Source organism: Protomyctophum parallelum (assembly GCF_964188405.1).
Source record: "Protomyctophum parallelum genome assembly, chromosome: 8".
Taxonomy (NCBI): domain Eukaryota; kingdom Metazoa; phylum Chordata; class Actinopteri; order Myctophiformes; family Myctophidae; genus Protomyctophum; species Protomyctophum parallelum.
Genome location: NC_139703.1, coordinates 19359243 through 19375974, shown reverse-complemented (window position 1 = coordinate 19375974; position 16732 = coordinate 19359243). Strand labels below are relative to the sequence as shown.

Below are 16732 nucleotides of genomic sequence, written 5' to 3'. Positions count from 1 at the left end.
CCCCCAAAAACTACGAACTCGAGGCTCTCTCAGACTCACCCATGCGTTTTATTTGATGATGGAAGATAAAACACCAGATAGATAGAGAAGATCAACAACATAAGATTTTTTGCACAGGTGTACCTTCCCAAAAAGTGCTTCCTTTAACATGGGTTTATATTATTTCCTCGAGCTAGGTGAGTGAGTGGGTCTCCCCACCCACCCCCTCCCTCAGCATCTGTTTCATCCTGTTCTGACTGAGGAAGGATCCGTTTAAACCCACCCAGGCTGGGTGATGAGAGCTAGGCTATAAACCTACCCCCTCCTCCTCCCCCTCTCCAAGCATGAACCTACTCGCCCTCCTGTCTAGGGTTTGAACAGGAACCCTGGACTAAAAGTAGCTGCTGCTTTCCATCCGTCCTATCAGAATGAGGCATAACTGGCACTCTGGAAAGAGGATGTAGTTACAGGTCAAGGCCCCGATATGACTGGCTGACTGACTGGCAGTTGTCGACTTGTCATTTACTGATCATCATTCTTAAAAGCAAAGTCAGCTAGAAAGTAATCGTTCTTGGCGTCAAGTCAGCAAGATTTTTGGGCTAGTTTCATTTTGTTTTCAAGGTTCCTGCTACAGATTGGGTCCTCTAACTTGTTCAACTTGAGTAGCTTGTTTATAATAGAGGTCCTGTAAAAGTATGCAGTTTTCTTTGGTTACTGTTGGTCTCCCCCTTGTAGGGAATATTAGCTCGACTGAATTGTAATTGTTTTAGAGAGAGAAGGCGTGGGCAGTGTTGAGGGTGCTCGTCATTCTGACTGTACTTAACCTCGCACATCTGTGTTTCCCCTACATTTTTATTCAAGATGTGTCCTATTTACTCTAAGTCTTAAGTTCATGTGTGAGGAAAATGTCTAATGTACTATAAACTTTACATAATATACGGTATACACATGTTGCACATATAACAATTAAGAACTGATTCTACAAATGCCTTCTAAATCAGTTCTCAGTTCTCACACAAGGTTTTTCAAAACTGTTCTCACACAAGGTTTTTCAAAACTGTTCAAAAATAGATGTACAGAACAATGATGCAGATGTACATGAGCTCGCAGAGTGGCACTGTGAACTTGTACATCCGTCATTTTGTAAAAGCCAACACCACTAAAATCTGAAATGAGTCATGACAGACTCTTAAAGATATGTTTGACTGTACAAGAACTTCTCTTATCTTTTTGTCCTTGGAATAAAGTCTACCACAGTTTATTCCCTGTCAGACTCACTGCTGCCATTAACATGTAAACATGAGTGAGTAAGTCGGTTGGTTTATTGCTACGTTTTGTGTAACAGTAATATAGTGTGAGATGGCAGATTTTGGTACAGATGAGCAATGGCCAGCAATCTGAATAGACCTGAGGGCATCAGAGCTGTTTTGTCACCTACTTTTCTAACCCCAAAACCTCAAATTGCCTCACCAATTGTGCAGCATCCATAATTGTCAAACAAGCACAAGAAGATGGCATAACGGTTAATGTTATGTATGTTGGACGGATGTGTGGTTTTTCACCATTCGTCTGGGCAGGAAAGATAGAAGAAGGCACCTGTCAAACCAACATGCCTGCTGACTCAGTTCTGTGACGGCTATATCCTTACTATACCAGGAAGTAACATGTGATAGTGTTCGCAATAAACCCTTATTTCCAGATAATATCGTCAAACTGTTTGGCGCTGCAGTTTCACTGCCTTTTTTTTACCCTGCACCCTACTTTCACTTTTGTCAAACTTGAAACATTCTCTGGCCAGAAGTTTTGTGTGGCTTCACAGGCAGCACCTCCTCTTGCCTTCTCCAGCCTTACATGGAGACATACCTTGGTCCATATTAGACGGTGAGTGATGCAGTCGTGTGTGTTCGCTGCGGCGTGTGGCTTTCCCTCTCCTTATTTGTTGGGGCTTCCAGCCTTCCACAATCGTAGAGGAACGGTGGCGTTGTGTTTGTTTTGTTGGGAACATTGCGGCGTGTAGTTGTGGCGGCTGTGGAAAAGGGGCAAGATTTTAGCGTTAAGGGAGATGTCCTTACATGGCCTCGGCCCCTTGTATGTGTGGTTTTGTGTTACTGTGTGCGAAGGCAGGCAGAGTTAGAGAGTTCAGCTTTGTTTTGCTAGTATGAAACTTGGTACGAATTGTTAATTGGCAGAGGAGGTGTTGGGAGAAAGAGAGTGTCCTATATTCTGTAATGGCCTTGCTAGAGGTTCATTTTTTGTTTGCTGTAGAAATGGCTGTACTTTAATGTGAACATGCATTTCTTGGAAGTTGGCAAAGGAGGAAGAAACTAAGAAAGGTGACAATCGAGGGCGAGGCGTAATAATTGTAAAATCAGGCTGGGTTTTAAAATGGATCCCACAACCCAGGCCATTAAGGGCATTGGGGTCATGTAGTGTGGGAGACAAATTAACCAGGCAGTTTCCCATTCTCAACTACTTCAAGTTCAAAGTAGAGGGAGGCTGGTGTCTGTATTACAGTCTATGATGTATAGCAGTTATTGTATGAACCGTTTTATTTTTATTTTTTTGCAACAACAAAATGAGTTGTGTTAGTGTGGGAACCTGGTTTGTGAAAACAAACACTCTGCCCTTATGGCAGTGTTGATTTGGTCGACTAAAACTAGTCGACCAAATCGTCGACTACCTTTTTTCATTGACGGAAACTAAATAAACGAAACTATGGAGACTAGTGGACAAGAGATCCAGTAGAAGTAATTTTACACTTGGCTGCATTTTCAGCAAGTGTAAAAACAGTCCTTACGACGGCATCAAGGCCTGCCAAAATAACATTTTAGTCGACTAAATCAACTCCAGATTTAGTCGACTAAAATCGCATGACATTTAGTCGACTAAAACTAGACTAACTAAACACATTCCAGGTGACTAAAACTAAATGAAAGCTATTACTAAAACTAAAATTGAAATGTGCTGCCAAAAACAACACTGGCCCTTATGGTGAGCCACTAGAAGAGCAGTAGTCGCCACCATGGTTACATCTTAGTTTTGCTCACCCACAATGACACTGGAGGGTGTGACGACGGAACAGATGGCATCTGACTGTGCACTGTTTGTTTGGAGGAGTGAACGTCCTCCATAGTCACTTGTGATGCATTCTTATAATAGTGTTACAGCCGTTGTCTCAGAGGGGGGGGGGGGGGGGGGGGGGGGGTCTTGATGTCATCCGCCTTTGCACAGATTAGGCCACAGTGTTAATATAAGAAACATGGATATGCTGACGAGTAAAGGCCCAGCCTTAAATCTCATATGTGACATTGTGTGTACCGCGTTATGGCACTATGAGTGAGTGTGACATTGCACATGTGACGCCGTGTGTGCACTAACATCGCAGTACTTGGAACGACTGTTTGCAAAGCACACGTGCATGCCTGGGCTGCAATTCCCCCGACTGGCTCCTTCCAAATTGTGGTAGGAGGAATTCTCTTTGCGTGTCAGTGTTTAGTGCATATAAATTATTCACTACTCGGGCTTCATATCCCACATGGTTGTCCCTCGTGACTTAGAGTTGGAGATCCTCGGTCCTCAGTTGGTTTCTCCCTCGATATTTTAGAGGGATTAAGAATGGTGTGGCCGTGGGAGGAGATAATCTATTTTTGAGGATGGCTCGTAATTAGCTTTTTGACAATGTGAAAAAGGGGATGATGATTAGGCCAGGCTAGACTCTTATCCTTGGGTCCTGCTTTTTAAGCACATGCTTCTTACTTCTCAACCTTTGGGGGACAATATGGCGAATTCTCCAGCCACAGACTCAAAAGGGTAACGTATTGATTTGTCTTGGTACCTATGGTCATAACATATGGCATGGTACTATTGCTAGGGGAAAACACTGACCTGTAGTTGAATAACCCTACCCAGATGCTACACGCTTATAATATTCCTTTGGAAAGTTACATGTATCTCTTAGCCAAATAGTCATAGCTATAGTTTTAATCATTTGGGCGGGAACCCCATTTGGTGTTTTAAGCATTGTTATGCTTTAGATATTGAAAAATAGCAGATCTACAAGCTCTCATGCCGTGCTACGAGCTTGTAGCTGTAGGTCTGCTATTTTTGAAAAATCGTGAAAATGTGGCGCAAATCTTTGAATTAGGGGTGTTCGATATGGCGATAATTATCGTCGGGACGATACAACGTCTCCATGATATGGCTTTTTAGAGTTATCGTTTATCTCACGATAAATGTGCTGCATCAGACACAGTGAATGCACACTCTATATATGCAGTTCTATGCCGTAATTTTTACTTCTGCAGTACGACGGTTTCGTTCACAAAAAATAAAAGATCTACAAGCTAACCACACGTTGCTACAGCACCCCAATGGGCGGCGTGGTTTGCTTATAACTCTGTTGAGTTCTCAGCACTCCCAAGGTCCCCGCCCCCTTCTTCTAGGCAGAGGGGGAAACAGCATTGCGCTGTTGCGCTCACAGCACATGTAGTAAACTAAAGAAAGACAACAGAATGGACACCGAAACAGAGTCAGATGCAGAACATGTCCATGTCGAGGAAGGGCGAAGTGTTATAGTTCCCAAAAAAAACTCCACGTCGGTGATGTGGAACTATTTTGGTTTCTCGATAACCGATAAAGATAATTTCTTCTGGGCAGAGGGAAACCGGAGTTTGTCTACAGTCTACACACGCACGTCGCACACTCACTGCGCTCTGCAGTGCACAGAATAATATGTAAAGAAAGACGAAATAAATGGACAGTCAATTATACTCAGATGTCAAGCGAGTGGAGGGCTATAGTTCCCCAAAATAACTATTTCGGATTCTCGGTAAGAAGGGACAAGGAACATTATTTTCAAACTCTACAGTTTCGCCGACGGCGACTTCATACTTGCAAAGACACACGCTGTGTGTGTGTGTGTGTGTGTGTGTGTGTGTGTACACCGTCCGTCAGTGTTCTCCTCCCTTACTCTATAATGTAGCCTACATTAATCTGCTCCGCCAAAATTCAAGAAACTTTCATAATGACAATTTAAACTGAATCCTACTTGATGCGACGTGCATCCTTTGATGGTAGCATACTCCTTGTAAACAGAGTTTAAAAAGTCGCCACGTTCAAAAATGTATCCAGCAAACAAACTCCTCAGCGAAAAGTTATAGTATCCCATGAAAGCGGATGGGATCAACACTTAAGTTGCAGGCACAACATTTTTAATCCATTTAAGGGTAAAACCACAACATAAACCGGAGTTTCACTTCACTAAGCGACATGAGGTATTTTCTTTTGCCTTTAAGTGCAGTAAATAGTGTTGACAAAGCCTTGCTTTTTTTACCTTGAAAATCATGAAAGGCTCTGCTGTGCTCACTAAAGGACCCCTATATTAATGTATTTGACTGCCGACTCCCATCTGAAAAATATTTTGTGTGAGCTTGTAGATCGGCTATTTTCTAATAGCCAATGTGTATGATTAGTGGTTAAATAGATATTTATGATATTCATAAATTTAGCTGGGGACCCTCTGGAACTGCTGAACCCCATTTTGACAGCCAATACCATAGTGTGTGAGTTAATCACTTTTAAAAAAGTGGTTATATTATACATCATATTTTGAACTTTAGCAAATTCCCACAATTTTGCCACATAAATTCACATAAAACCCTGCATATCGCATAATCAAGAATTTTTGCCCGCGTTTTTATGGAGGGTCTACTAAATGGTATTTATTTAAAAAATTGTTACGTTGTACTGTTAAGTAACTTGAAAAAGAATCATAAAAAACTCGCACGAAAATATCGTGATAATATCGTGTATCGTGATAAGCTTAAAAAAATATCGTGATAAAACTTTTGTCCATATCGCCCACCCCTACTTTGAATATATATTCTTTCAGAGTGAATGTTTATAACTCAAAGGTTTGCTTCTAGGAGGTCCCTGGAACAACATATTTTCAGATGGGGGGGGGGGGGGGGAACCGCGGCCAAATTCATATAATCTTTGGGGTTCTTGACATGAAAAACCTTGAGAACCACTGACATAGAAACATATGGTTTTCATAAAACTATCAGGATTTAGAAGGCATTTGTAGAATCGTCCTCAGGTCTAATATATATAAATGTAGTGGGCGGCATAGGTTTGGTAATAATGGCTGCAATTATTGTTTACTGTTTAGTAGTACCATAGTTATTGAAATGCGGCGTAATGCATTCCAGTTGACTTTTTCTTTCTATTTGACCATGACTGCTATACAACGCTGAAACAAGCAATAGAAGATCAAAGCCACTAAGCCAGTTAAACTACCGAAGGAGAGAGAAAATAATGTATCCAATTGCTGGATGATGCTTCAAAGCACTCATTGGAGGAATGTTTTATTTCCTGTTCATATAATTTCCTAGTGAACCATTACATGCTTTTCCTCAGAGATGATTCATACTTAGTTATAATTTCCTAGTGAACCATTACGTGCTTTTCCTCAGAGATGATTCATACTTAGTTGCACATCCGTGTCTCACAGCGAAAATAGCTCATCTGCAAAGTGAGCTTGTAGATCTGCTATTGGGGTATAATGTGCAACAACAAAGCATTTAAATCAAGCTTCACATATCTGGACCAATAATCCAAACTCACCTCCCTCTCTGACTCTGAGCCATTCTCACCAGGCCTCCTAGCTAGCTTCTCTGTAGAGGCCAACTAGTAGTGACCCAGTTGGCTTGGCTAACTTGGCGTTACGTCACGTGTGCCAACGATTCACAGCCTCCAGTTCCATGTTGCTCAAAGGGATATTCCAGTCATTTCACAACTTCCCCCACCATCTCATTTTCCACTTCCCCCCCGACTGTTGCCACAGTCACCTCCAGTGACTGACATAGTGCTGTCGGAGGTACACAAATATGCTAGCTAGGCGATGAGCGAATGAGCTCGACTCTGCATGTCCTGACAGTGGGGTGCATTGGGTGTGTTTTTTTGTGTTCTATGGCCAAATGATTGTGTCATTAAGGGGCTTGTCTGCCAAACCCATGTGTCTTCCTGCCTTCAGTTCCCCATCTCACTATGTCTCTCTCTCTCTCTCGCTCGCACGCACGCGCACACACACACACACACACACACACACACACACACACACACACACACACACACACACACACACACACACACACACACACACACACACACGCGGCAGCACAGCTGGTTTGCGTTAGAGAGGGGTCACAAACTCTTCACCTCCTCCACCCTGGAGCAGCTCCACTTATGGGTGTTGCCTCATTGTTGTGCTGCTTCTTGTCCTCCCAGACCTCCAGGAATTACTAGAATCCTTTTCTTCCTGAAGTGGAGAAACTAACTCTGGGACTGGACTGGACTAGTGGGACAATCCCTGTTTTTCCTCTCCTTTTCTTAATGTTTTTTTATTAGATCTTTCTTTCGACACATTTCATAAATCTTTCATCTCATTGTCCTGTCCTTATTTATTCCTTTCTCTCTCTTTATCTTTCTCCACTTCTCTTTGCTCCTCTCCTCCCTGTTTTCTCCAGTGCAGAGTGTTGGGCTGTCTGGTGAAGCGATCCCGCCATGCGTGAATACAAACTAGTGGTGTTAGGCTCGGGAGGCGTGGGCAAGTCCGCTCTGGTAAGTATATATTCTCTTCACTGCCACATCTCTACTAACAATGACGTGAATGGTAGCACATCCTTATTCAATGGACAGTGATGTAAATAGATTTTCAATGTAATGAGTCCCGGGATGCAGGGATGGTCTTTTAGATGAGTCCCAGGGACATTTTAGGAGTCCCACTTCAACAATGTTTACAAATTGCAGCATTTAACTTATTAACATTGTATATGGTAGGCAGAAGAATAAATTATTATTATAATTAAAGCTAGCAAAATAAACTAGAATAAACAGTACAGTAGTGCATCCCGTGGGTGCAGAGGTCGTTGGTGTAGTGCGTCCCTTAACTATAAACTGTTTTTGCAAAAACCAACAGTGATGTCAATACTGGTTATCCAATACCCTCAAATTTGCTTGCAGTATATGAAACCGGTATCAAATGTATTTGAAACGGGTAGAACACTTTAAGGGCACTTTGGAACTGCCTCTGCACTGAGATGTGCTCAACCTTTTCCTCAGCATTAGTAGGTCTTCATGGTTAATTAATGCAAAGTGAAACAGTCCTGCTCTCAAACTGGCAAGCAGTGACGTGTTTAGAGGCTTGGTGAATTCAGGGCTATTACGTTTCTTTAACGGAACCATTTGTTGCACAAGATTAATCCTCAACATTTAAGATCAATGGTTGCTTGCACTGTATTTCCATCGCTGTGTATGTATTTTATAGACTTAACCCTGAAACTTTGGTACAGCACTGCTAGTGCTATAGCACAGTGGTTCCCAAAGTGGGGTCTGGGGACCCCCAGGGGTCCTTGAGGGAGTTCCAGGGAGTCCCCAGCTAAATTATAGTTTGGAACCAAATGGACCATTATGGGTCTGTAACTCAGAGAGTGGTTCCATTTGTACTCTCTCAGAGTTAAAATAACATTGATTTTACAATATCAATTGGGGGTCCCAGAGATAGAAATGCCATTAAATGGGGGGAGGGGGACGACTAATGCATGTTCCTTGAAATTAAATGGGTTGAGAATCACTGCTAGAGCCATAAACATCTTCTCTTATGGGGGGGGGGGGGTCCCCTGGCATATATTTTCAAATGGGGGTCCGTGGGGCTAATTAGTGTCAATTTGGGGGTCCTTGATGTGAAAAAGTTTGGGAACCCCTGCTAATAGCAGACACTGTCGCTCGGCCACCTTTCGTGTCTCTTGGATGTTACATTGATCTGACGTTGTTCTGGGTCTGTATCTTTTTCTTACAGACAGTTCAGTTTGTACAGGGAATCTTTGTGGAGAAATACGACCCGACAATAGAAGACTCGTACAGAAAGGTAAGTGTTTCCGTGGAGAAGGAGAGAATGGGAAGTGAGTGAAAGAGATTGTGTGCTGGTCTGGAATGAGCTGATTGCTAGCAGCTGGTCTTCAGGTTCACGTCATGATGTTACTGTTTCCTCCTCTCTCGCTCTCTCTCCCTCTCGCTCTTCTTTCCCTGTCCCCCTCTCTCTCTGTCCCCTTTTTGGTCCTCATCACACTAGGGCTGGGTGCAATAACCGCAATACCGCCATACCGCCGGTATGTAACGCATACCGCGGTATCGGGTTCATTACCGCGGTTAAAAAAAAAGAAAAAACATTTTTATTTTTTATTATGTTTTTTTTTTAATGAAATGAAAAGTGTATCATAATAAACGGTGACGCTCAGTCAGTCTAATCATGCCAGCAACACCACAACACCAGAGGGAGTTCAAAAAACCATGTGCAACCCAGATTCGGCACAAACAAGGATTGATTGATTGATTGATTTAAATATTTATTAACAGTTTGCAGAATTGCACTACATTTCAAGCACAACTCAATACAAAGACTGTTAACTGCGAGTGGACACTTGTTTACAAGAGGGTCCACCTAAATTAATTTCACTCCTATGCCACAAAAATGTGGAACGCCCTACCAACTGTCATTAAGATATGTAAATCCCTTGACTCCACCCACCCCCACCCACCCCTTTCCCCCCTCACTGTATACGTTTTTCCCCCTTTTTACCTCCTTTATGATGATTTCCTGTTTTTGGCTTTATAGAAGTGCATAGTGTACAAAATGATATGATTAATTGAAAATGGTGGACCCTCTTGTAAACAAGTGTAATGCTTTATGACAGGGGTATTCAATTAGATTGGCCTGGGGCCACAACTGTAGAATGATTGTGTGTGGGGGGCTGCACAGCGAAGCACGGAAATTTGTGGGTTCTCAAAATGCTTTTTGTGCTCAAACACGAAGATTTATGTATATTTCCGCACAGTAATGAGCAGGATAATATGTCTAAACAGGTATATGCTACCTTAGAATAGATGGAGGCCTAGACCTATTTGACAGTGCATAAACAGCATTGCTTTGACATTAACGACCATCAGCTGGACGCACACACTCACTCACTCACTCACTCTCTTGTGGACCAGACCCATCTTGCAATGGGTCTGGTCCACAAGATTCGATACACCACCAAGATACCCATGTACCTGTCTAAATACTTCCTTAATGTAAACGAAGTCCACACCCACAACACCAGAGGGAGTGCAACAAACCATGTACAACCCAGATTCGGCACAAACAAGGGACTAAATTCTTTTCGCTCCCATGCCACCAAAATGTGGAACGCCCTACCAACAGTCATTAAGACATGTGAATCCCTTGACTCCTTCAAAACCGCTCTCAAAGGGCACCTACGGATGGCTGCAATTCGAAACTGGCCTCTGTAAAATCTGAATCCTCCCCACCCCACCCCCCCATTTCCCCTCACTGTATAATGTATATTTTCCCTTTTTTGCTTCCTATATGATGAATTCATGTTCTGTTCTTTAGCTACATAGAAATGTCTATTTGTATGTCTCTAAATGTTTGTATGTCTCTAAATGTTTTGATGAATTGAACAATGTGGACCCTGTTGTAAACAAGTGTAATGCTTAATTGGGTCGTCCACTCACAGTTAACAGTCTTTGTATTGAGTTTGTGCTTAAAATGTACTGTAAATTCTACAAACTGTTAATAAATATTTCAATCAATCAATCAAAGTTCAGAAACCCGTCCACGACCACCAATGACATCATCGTTAGGCAGATTGTTTTTTAAACAAGATTTATTTACGTGAGAATAGTTTATCAGACTATAAAGATCAGATTACATAGAGCAGTGATTCCCAAAGTGGGGTTTGGGGTCCGGGGACCCCCAGGGTCCTTGAGGCAGTTCCAGGTGGTCCCCAGGGAAATGATGGTTTGGAACCAAATGGACCCTTATGGGTCTGTAACTCTGAGAGTGTACAAATGGAACCAAATGGACCCTAACAGGGTTTATTATCGTGAGAATGATGACTTCCATTTTCGCATTGCAACTTTTCAGGACTAGAAAGCCTGCAGTTTCTATTAGCTTGGATTCTCCATTGGTGTCACTGTTGGGTGGGTTTCTGAACTGCCCACAGCCCTCCTATGTGACACAGACCGAGTAGAAAAAAACGTGCCATTTTATTATGATTATTAGTGAGGACCTATTATATGAAGATAGGTTGAAAAGTGGTCCTTTAATGATTACCGTCATTATGGTAATCTCACAATTAATATCGCACACACCATACCTGTAACTTTTATTAGCCCTCTTATTATTTTATTATGTAAAGCGCCTTGGATAAAGGCACTATATACTGTAAATTTAACATTTATGCCACCCTTGTCATATCTCCCTACAGCAAGTGGAGGTAGATGGGCAGCAATGTATGCTTGAAATCCTCGACACGGCCGGCACAGTAAGTGAACAACCTCCATAATTGTGGTATCATATCATATGGCTCATTCCAATACCCAGCCTCATCCAATACCAAGCTCTGTCACTCATTCCAATACCCAGCCTCATCCAATACCAAGCTCTATCACTCAATCCAATACCCAGCCTCATCCAATACCATGCTCTATCACTCAATCCAATACCCAGCCTCATCCAATACCAAGCTCTATCACTCAATCCAATACCCAGCCTCATCCAATACCAAGCTCTATCACTCAATCCAATACCCAGCCTCATCCAATACCAAGCTCTATCACTCAATCCAATAGAGCGTCGCAGTCCCGCCCCCTCGAGAGACCCGGAAAATAAATCCCCGTTAATTTTCCTCATAGACTTTTCAGAAAGTATTTATTTAAAGACGTTTACGCCGCGGACAAAGCCAACTCTTGTCATGACAACTCTTGTCGGGCCAAACAAAGAATTGGAAAGTAGGAAAAAACGGCAGGTTTTAAACAATTTTTTTGTTGTTTTTCTTCTTTGTAATTATTTGTTATTTGTGTGTTGTCATGATTTGTCACGACGAGTTGGCTTCGTACGACGCTTAAAAGGTCTACGTTTTGAAATGTCTATGGGAAAAATGCATTGAGATTCATTTCCTGGGCCTGGTGTCGTCATGAAAGGGGGCGGGACTGTGACGCTCTATAGTCTATACCCAGCCTCCTCCAATACCAAGCTCTATCACTCAACATTGGCACTGTGAGTCAATTATCGAATGCAATCCTGGGCTCTACACTCCCTCTGCCAATGTAATAATGGCACTGACGGCATGACAGTCACTGTTTGTTTTTGTGTAGAAGCATGCAGCGGCAGCCAATACACAACGACGTTTGCACAACAAAATGGTAACGGTGATAGAGACGGGAACAAATTGGTGTCTCTTCCCAAATTTATTCTCAATTCTGCTGTCTGATCTCGTTAGCTGTGGTTGAAACTAGTAATAGGCTAGTATTCAAGTCAAGAGGTTTTATACACAACATTGATATTCTTCCAGGGACGTTCCTTTCTATCCTATATTGTGCAGCACCTCTCCCCTCATATGATTAGTAGGGAATGGGATTCACATTCAAATCAGTAAGACCGAATAGTGTGACTGAATTGATGTGAATTGCTGATTTTTATCTGGGGTAGGAACAGCTATGCGATTTATGTTGAGAAACATTATATAAACATGCCAAGGGTCAGTTGGCCAGCCTTTGAATTGATAGAGGGCTTTTTATTTTATCTGGGAAATATTTTTAATTCTGTCAAGGAAATCTAAAAGCAGCAATGTAAACCTCCGCCTGTACTGTCCATCTGTACAGTGTTATTGTACATCGCATTTATTCTGCAACACAAATGTACGCTTACAACCAGTGTTGTTTTTTTGGCAGCATTGGCAGATTTTAGTTTGTCATAGTCTCTTGAATAGTTTTCATAAAGTCATATTTTAGTCACGTGGAATGTTTTAGTTCTAGTTAGTCTAGTTTTAGTCGACTAAATGTCATGCGATTTTAGTCTACTAAATGTACAGTTGATTTAGTCGACTAAAATGTATTTTGGCGGGCCTTGATGCCGTCGTAATGAGTGATTTTACACTTACACCGATCTACAAGCTCACAACGCGTCGCAGTGCGATGCGTTGTGAGCTTGTAGATCTGCTATTTTCAGCATGCAACCAAGTATAAAATTATTCTTACTGGATCTCTTGGCCACTAGTTCCTTCCTAACATTTTAGTCTAGTTTTTATTTGTTGACTAAATTGTCGATATATTTAGTTTTAGTCATCGTGGCTTCGTTTTCATTTAGTTTCCATTTAGTTTTCGTCAGTGAAGAAAGGTAGTCGACGAAAAAATTTCGTCTTAGTTTTAGTCGATGGAATCAACACTGGCATACTTGATGATGTTAGATGTGGAACTGTTATGCTTGTCATGTAGCCACTCAGAATTGCAGCCCAAACAAAGTGTACTGATAACGTGCCTTATCCACACTGTGTTCAGCATTGCACTTGTAATGGAGATTAAAAAAAAATATGGCCCATTAGTATTACCCATGGTGCGTCAAGCATTTTTCAACATGCATTAATAATATAATCATAATTATTACCAGGGTTTGTTCAAGATAAAGTTAACCCTTGAGGCACGGTGGCACAGTCGGTAGTGCTGTCGCCTCACAGCTAGAATGTCCTGGGTTCGATTCCCGCTGCGGGCGTGTTCCCTCCTCCGCATCATCAGCGCCTATACGAAAGGGCCTTTCTGTGTGGAGTTTGCATGTTCTCCCCGTGTCCCCTAGGGTAGGTACCCTCACAAAAAACATGCAGTAATCCTGGTCTCTAAAACTATCTCCCCCTGGCCAGCCGGGGCGCCTGATGGAGGGGAAAGGAACTGGTCGGAATTAGGGGTGCAACGGTTCAGTTAGCCCACGGTTCGGTTCGAACCTCGGTATGAGGGCCACGGTTTCAGTTCGGTTTCGGTACAGTAAAAAGAAAAATCGCACCTCTGTGTGCGGGTTCCCGGGGGGGGGGGGGGGGGGTGGATTCACTTTGCCGTGTCGCACAGAAAAATACTAGTTTACTGAATAAAGATCTCTGCATAAGGATATTATGCTTATATTATTAGAAGAAAGGTTTCTATCTACAGTCATGGATTGGACATTAGATTGGATTGGAGTATTTTGTTGGGACTTTTCAGACGGAATATTCTTCTCCTGCTCCGGGTGGAGAGAGCAACAACAACAAGTTGTTTTTGCTCTCTCTCTCCCTCTTTAGCACTCAAACAGCGAGTGCAGATGCAGAAGCAGATCTGAACAAACTGTGTGTGTGTGTGTGTGTGTGTGTGTGTGTGTGTGTGTGTGTGTGTGTGTGGCCGACAGAGTGCTACACTTCTGTGACCGAAAGAATGCTAGACTTCTTAGTAGGACGGTGTGTGACCGATAGTGCTAGACTTCTAAGTAGGCCGGTGTGTGACAGAGAAATACATTATTCGCAGCTGTAAGAAATTAATCAATGCAAACCGAAAAAGCGTGGTTCAATAAGCGCATTGAACCGTGTATCCTGTACCGAACGGTTCGGTTTTAAACCGAGAACCGTTGCACCCCTAGTCGGAATAACGTGTTCCTTCCACGCGCTACGTCCGGCCAGGGAAACTCCCCCCTGTCAGGTGAAAAGAAACAGCTTGGACTCCTCATGCATAGAAGGAGGCATGAGGTCAGTCCGCTGCCCTCCCCCAGGTTGGCAGAGGAAGTGTAGTGCCCAGGATTACATTAGATAATTGGCACTGGGTGAAAAAAACTGGGTTGCAAAATCGTGGGGTAAAAATGATTAAAAAAAAACCCACCAAAAGGGTTTCCCGCCCCAACATGGGTTAGTATAGACAAAGGTGAATTCATTGCATAACCTCAGTGGCAATATTTCCACAGTGGGCTTTTTTCCCACCCTGGTATGACATAAGAGCAATATGGCCAACGTGTCTGTCAATATGGCCAATTTGTACCGTAAAACAGTAGTGACAGCCTTTTGCTTCTCCCTGTTTCTGAATTGTCATTTCAGGAGCAGTTCACGGCAATGAGGGACCTGTACATGAAGAATGGCCAAGGCTTTGCCTTGGTCTATTCCATCACAGCACAGTCGACGTTCAACGACCTCCAGGACCTGAGGGAACAGATCCTACGAGTAAAGGACACGGAGGATGTAAGTAGTAACACCTGAGTTTAGTCGGAAAACACTGCCTCGTCAAAGTTGGTATTGTGACTATATATTGTCAAGTGCTTTGAATGAGAGGCGGTGGAGTTAGTTGCTTTAGCAGACAACTTGATGGTGGAGTTGAGAGGTTTTGTCCCAAGCACTTTTTAATACTCTTCATTGTTTTACCAGCTGTCTATCATCGATGTGCAAGCTAGTCCTCTATAGTCCAGCCGGTTTTCTCATTGGCTGACGTTGCTGTGCTAGTCCAGTTGGCTTTCTCATTGGCTAAACTGCGATGCGCTGTTCCTTGTGTGTGTATTTGCACACCGCAATTGGCTAACATTGGCTTTCAAAGTTTACATTTGGATTGGCCCGTTTTGAACAAAAAGCCTCAAATCATGAACGCAGCATGCAATTTACGTGCAATCTTTCACAGACTTTCCTTGTTTCCTACTAGGCTGAGGAATATATCCCGCCCAACAGGTGGATTTTTGCTAAACACATTTTTGGAACAAAATGCCTCAAATCATCAACGCACTGTGCAATTTACATGAAATCTTTCACAGACTTTCCTGTTGATTAATATATCCCATTGGCCTGGTCACCAAAACAATTTTTTTTAACAAAATGCCTCAAATCATCCAATTGCCATCCAAGGCGTAAGAAGAAATTGCACCCTTTTCACATTCGCCTAATATAGCACCACCAGGAGGCCACAACCTGTGAAGACCTGTGCCCCGAGGGGCACTTTATCTAGTTGCAACTAATCCCTTCCTATCCCTAATTTGCACAGAAATATTAACATAATAGTTCTGCGTTTCTCCCCCCCCCCTTTTTTTAACATGCAGTTTGGTTTTCCCCTTCAAATGTTGATTGAGTCTTGGAGGATATGATCATGTCAATCCGTTCTGAGCAGTGCATCAGGTTCTCTGTGTCCCTGGTACGCTGGGACACTGTTGGGAGAGCTCTCCATCCATCCCCTCCCAGGCAGGGCAGATAGCTTGTCAGCAGGATTCAGGATGCCCTTTTTTGGTGATCTCTGGAGGGAATGAATGTTACCATATAACCCTCCCTCTATTTCTCTCACTCACTCTATCTGGCTCACTCACTTTCTGTCTCTTCTCTCTCTCTCTCTCTCTCTCTCTCTCTCTCTCTCTCTCTCTCTCTCTCTCTCTCTCCTTCTCCCATCAGCAGTTTGTAAAACCCCTCACCCCTACTCCTGCCTTCACCCACCCAAATCGGCCAGCCCTCCACTCTCTATACCAATATTCTCTTCAGCTCATTGTTTTGATTGGCCTTTCATCACATTTGGCTCTTTGTCGTCGTCCCCCCACCTCTCTCTTTCCCCGGCCTGCCTTGTGGTCTGACTGACTGTGGTTCTGGCACTCTGTGCGGGTGATTGGACTGTCAGAGGAAAGCCCCAACTCATCAGAAAACGCACTGGAATCGGGGAGGATCTGCGGTAGCTCATTACTGAGCCGCTGTGGTTCTGGGGGCCGAGGTTCAGGCTCGGGGTTGAAGCCGGGATTGATTGCAGGATCAGTGTGGCTCCTCCAATATGGCGGAAAGCAGTTGCTGTCCCATTCCTGTTGGAACCGTGTTCCGGGCCTCCTGATGTGTTCCACCCCTGTCCAAACATTCACGCTTATCTGGTCGCTACAGTTGCTCCG

The 16732-nt window shown here is 43.1% G+C and overlaps 2 protein-coding genes across 8 annotated transcripts in view; both read left to right on the top strand.

Moving 5' to 3' along the window:
- shisa4 (shisa family member 4) overlaps positions 1-13690 on the top strand; it is a 59772-nt gene extending 46082 nt beyond the window's left edge. Inside the window, exon 6 of the mRNA XM_083771447.1 lies at positions 13646-13690. The gene's annotated coding sequence lies outside the window, so the exon portion shown is untranslated. The remainder of the gene's footprint in view (positions 1-13645) is intronic.
- The window catches only part of LOC310863249 (ras-related protein Rap-1A-like), a 43818-nt gene that overhangs the window by 1348 nt on the left and 25738 nt on the right, over positions 1-16732 (top strand). For 4 of the 7 annotated variants that reach the window (XM_083771449.1, XM_083771452.1, XM_083771453.1 and 1 more), the window contains exons 2-5: positions 7511-7599; positions 8837-8905; positions 11310-11366; positions 14928-15068. In XM_083771449.1, the coding sequence (XP_083627575.1) occupies positions 7543-7599; positions 8837-8905; positions 11310-11366; positions 14928-15068 (324 nt within the window). In that variant the 5' untranslated portion in view covers positions 7511-7542. Of the gene's footprint in view, positions 1-1819; positions 1861-7505; positions 7600-8836; positions 8906-11309; positions 11367-14927; positions 15069-16732 lie in introns of those variants that run through there. The other 3 variants (XM_083771450.1, XM_083771451.1, XM_083771454.1) reach the window with 2 other exon arrangements.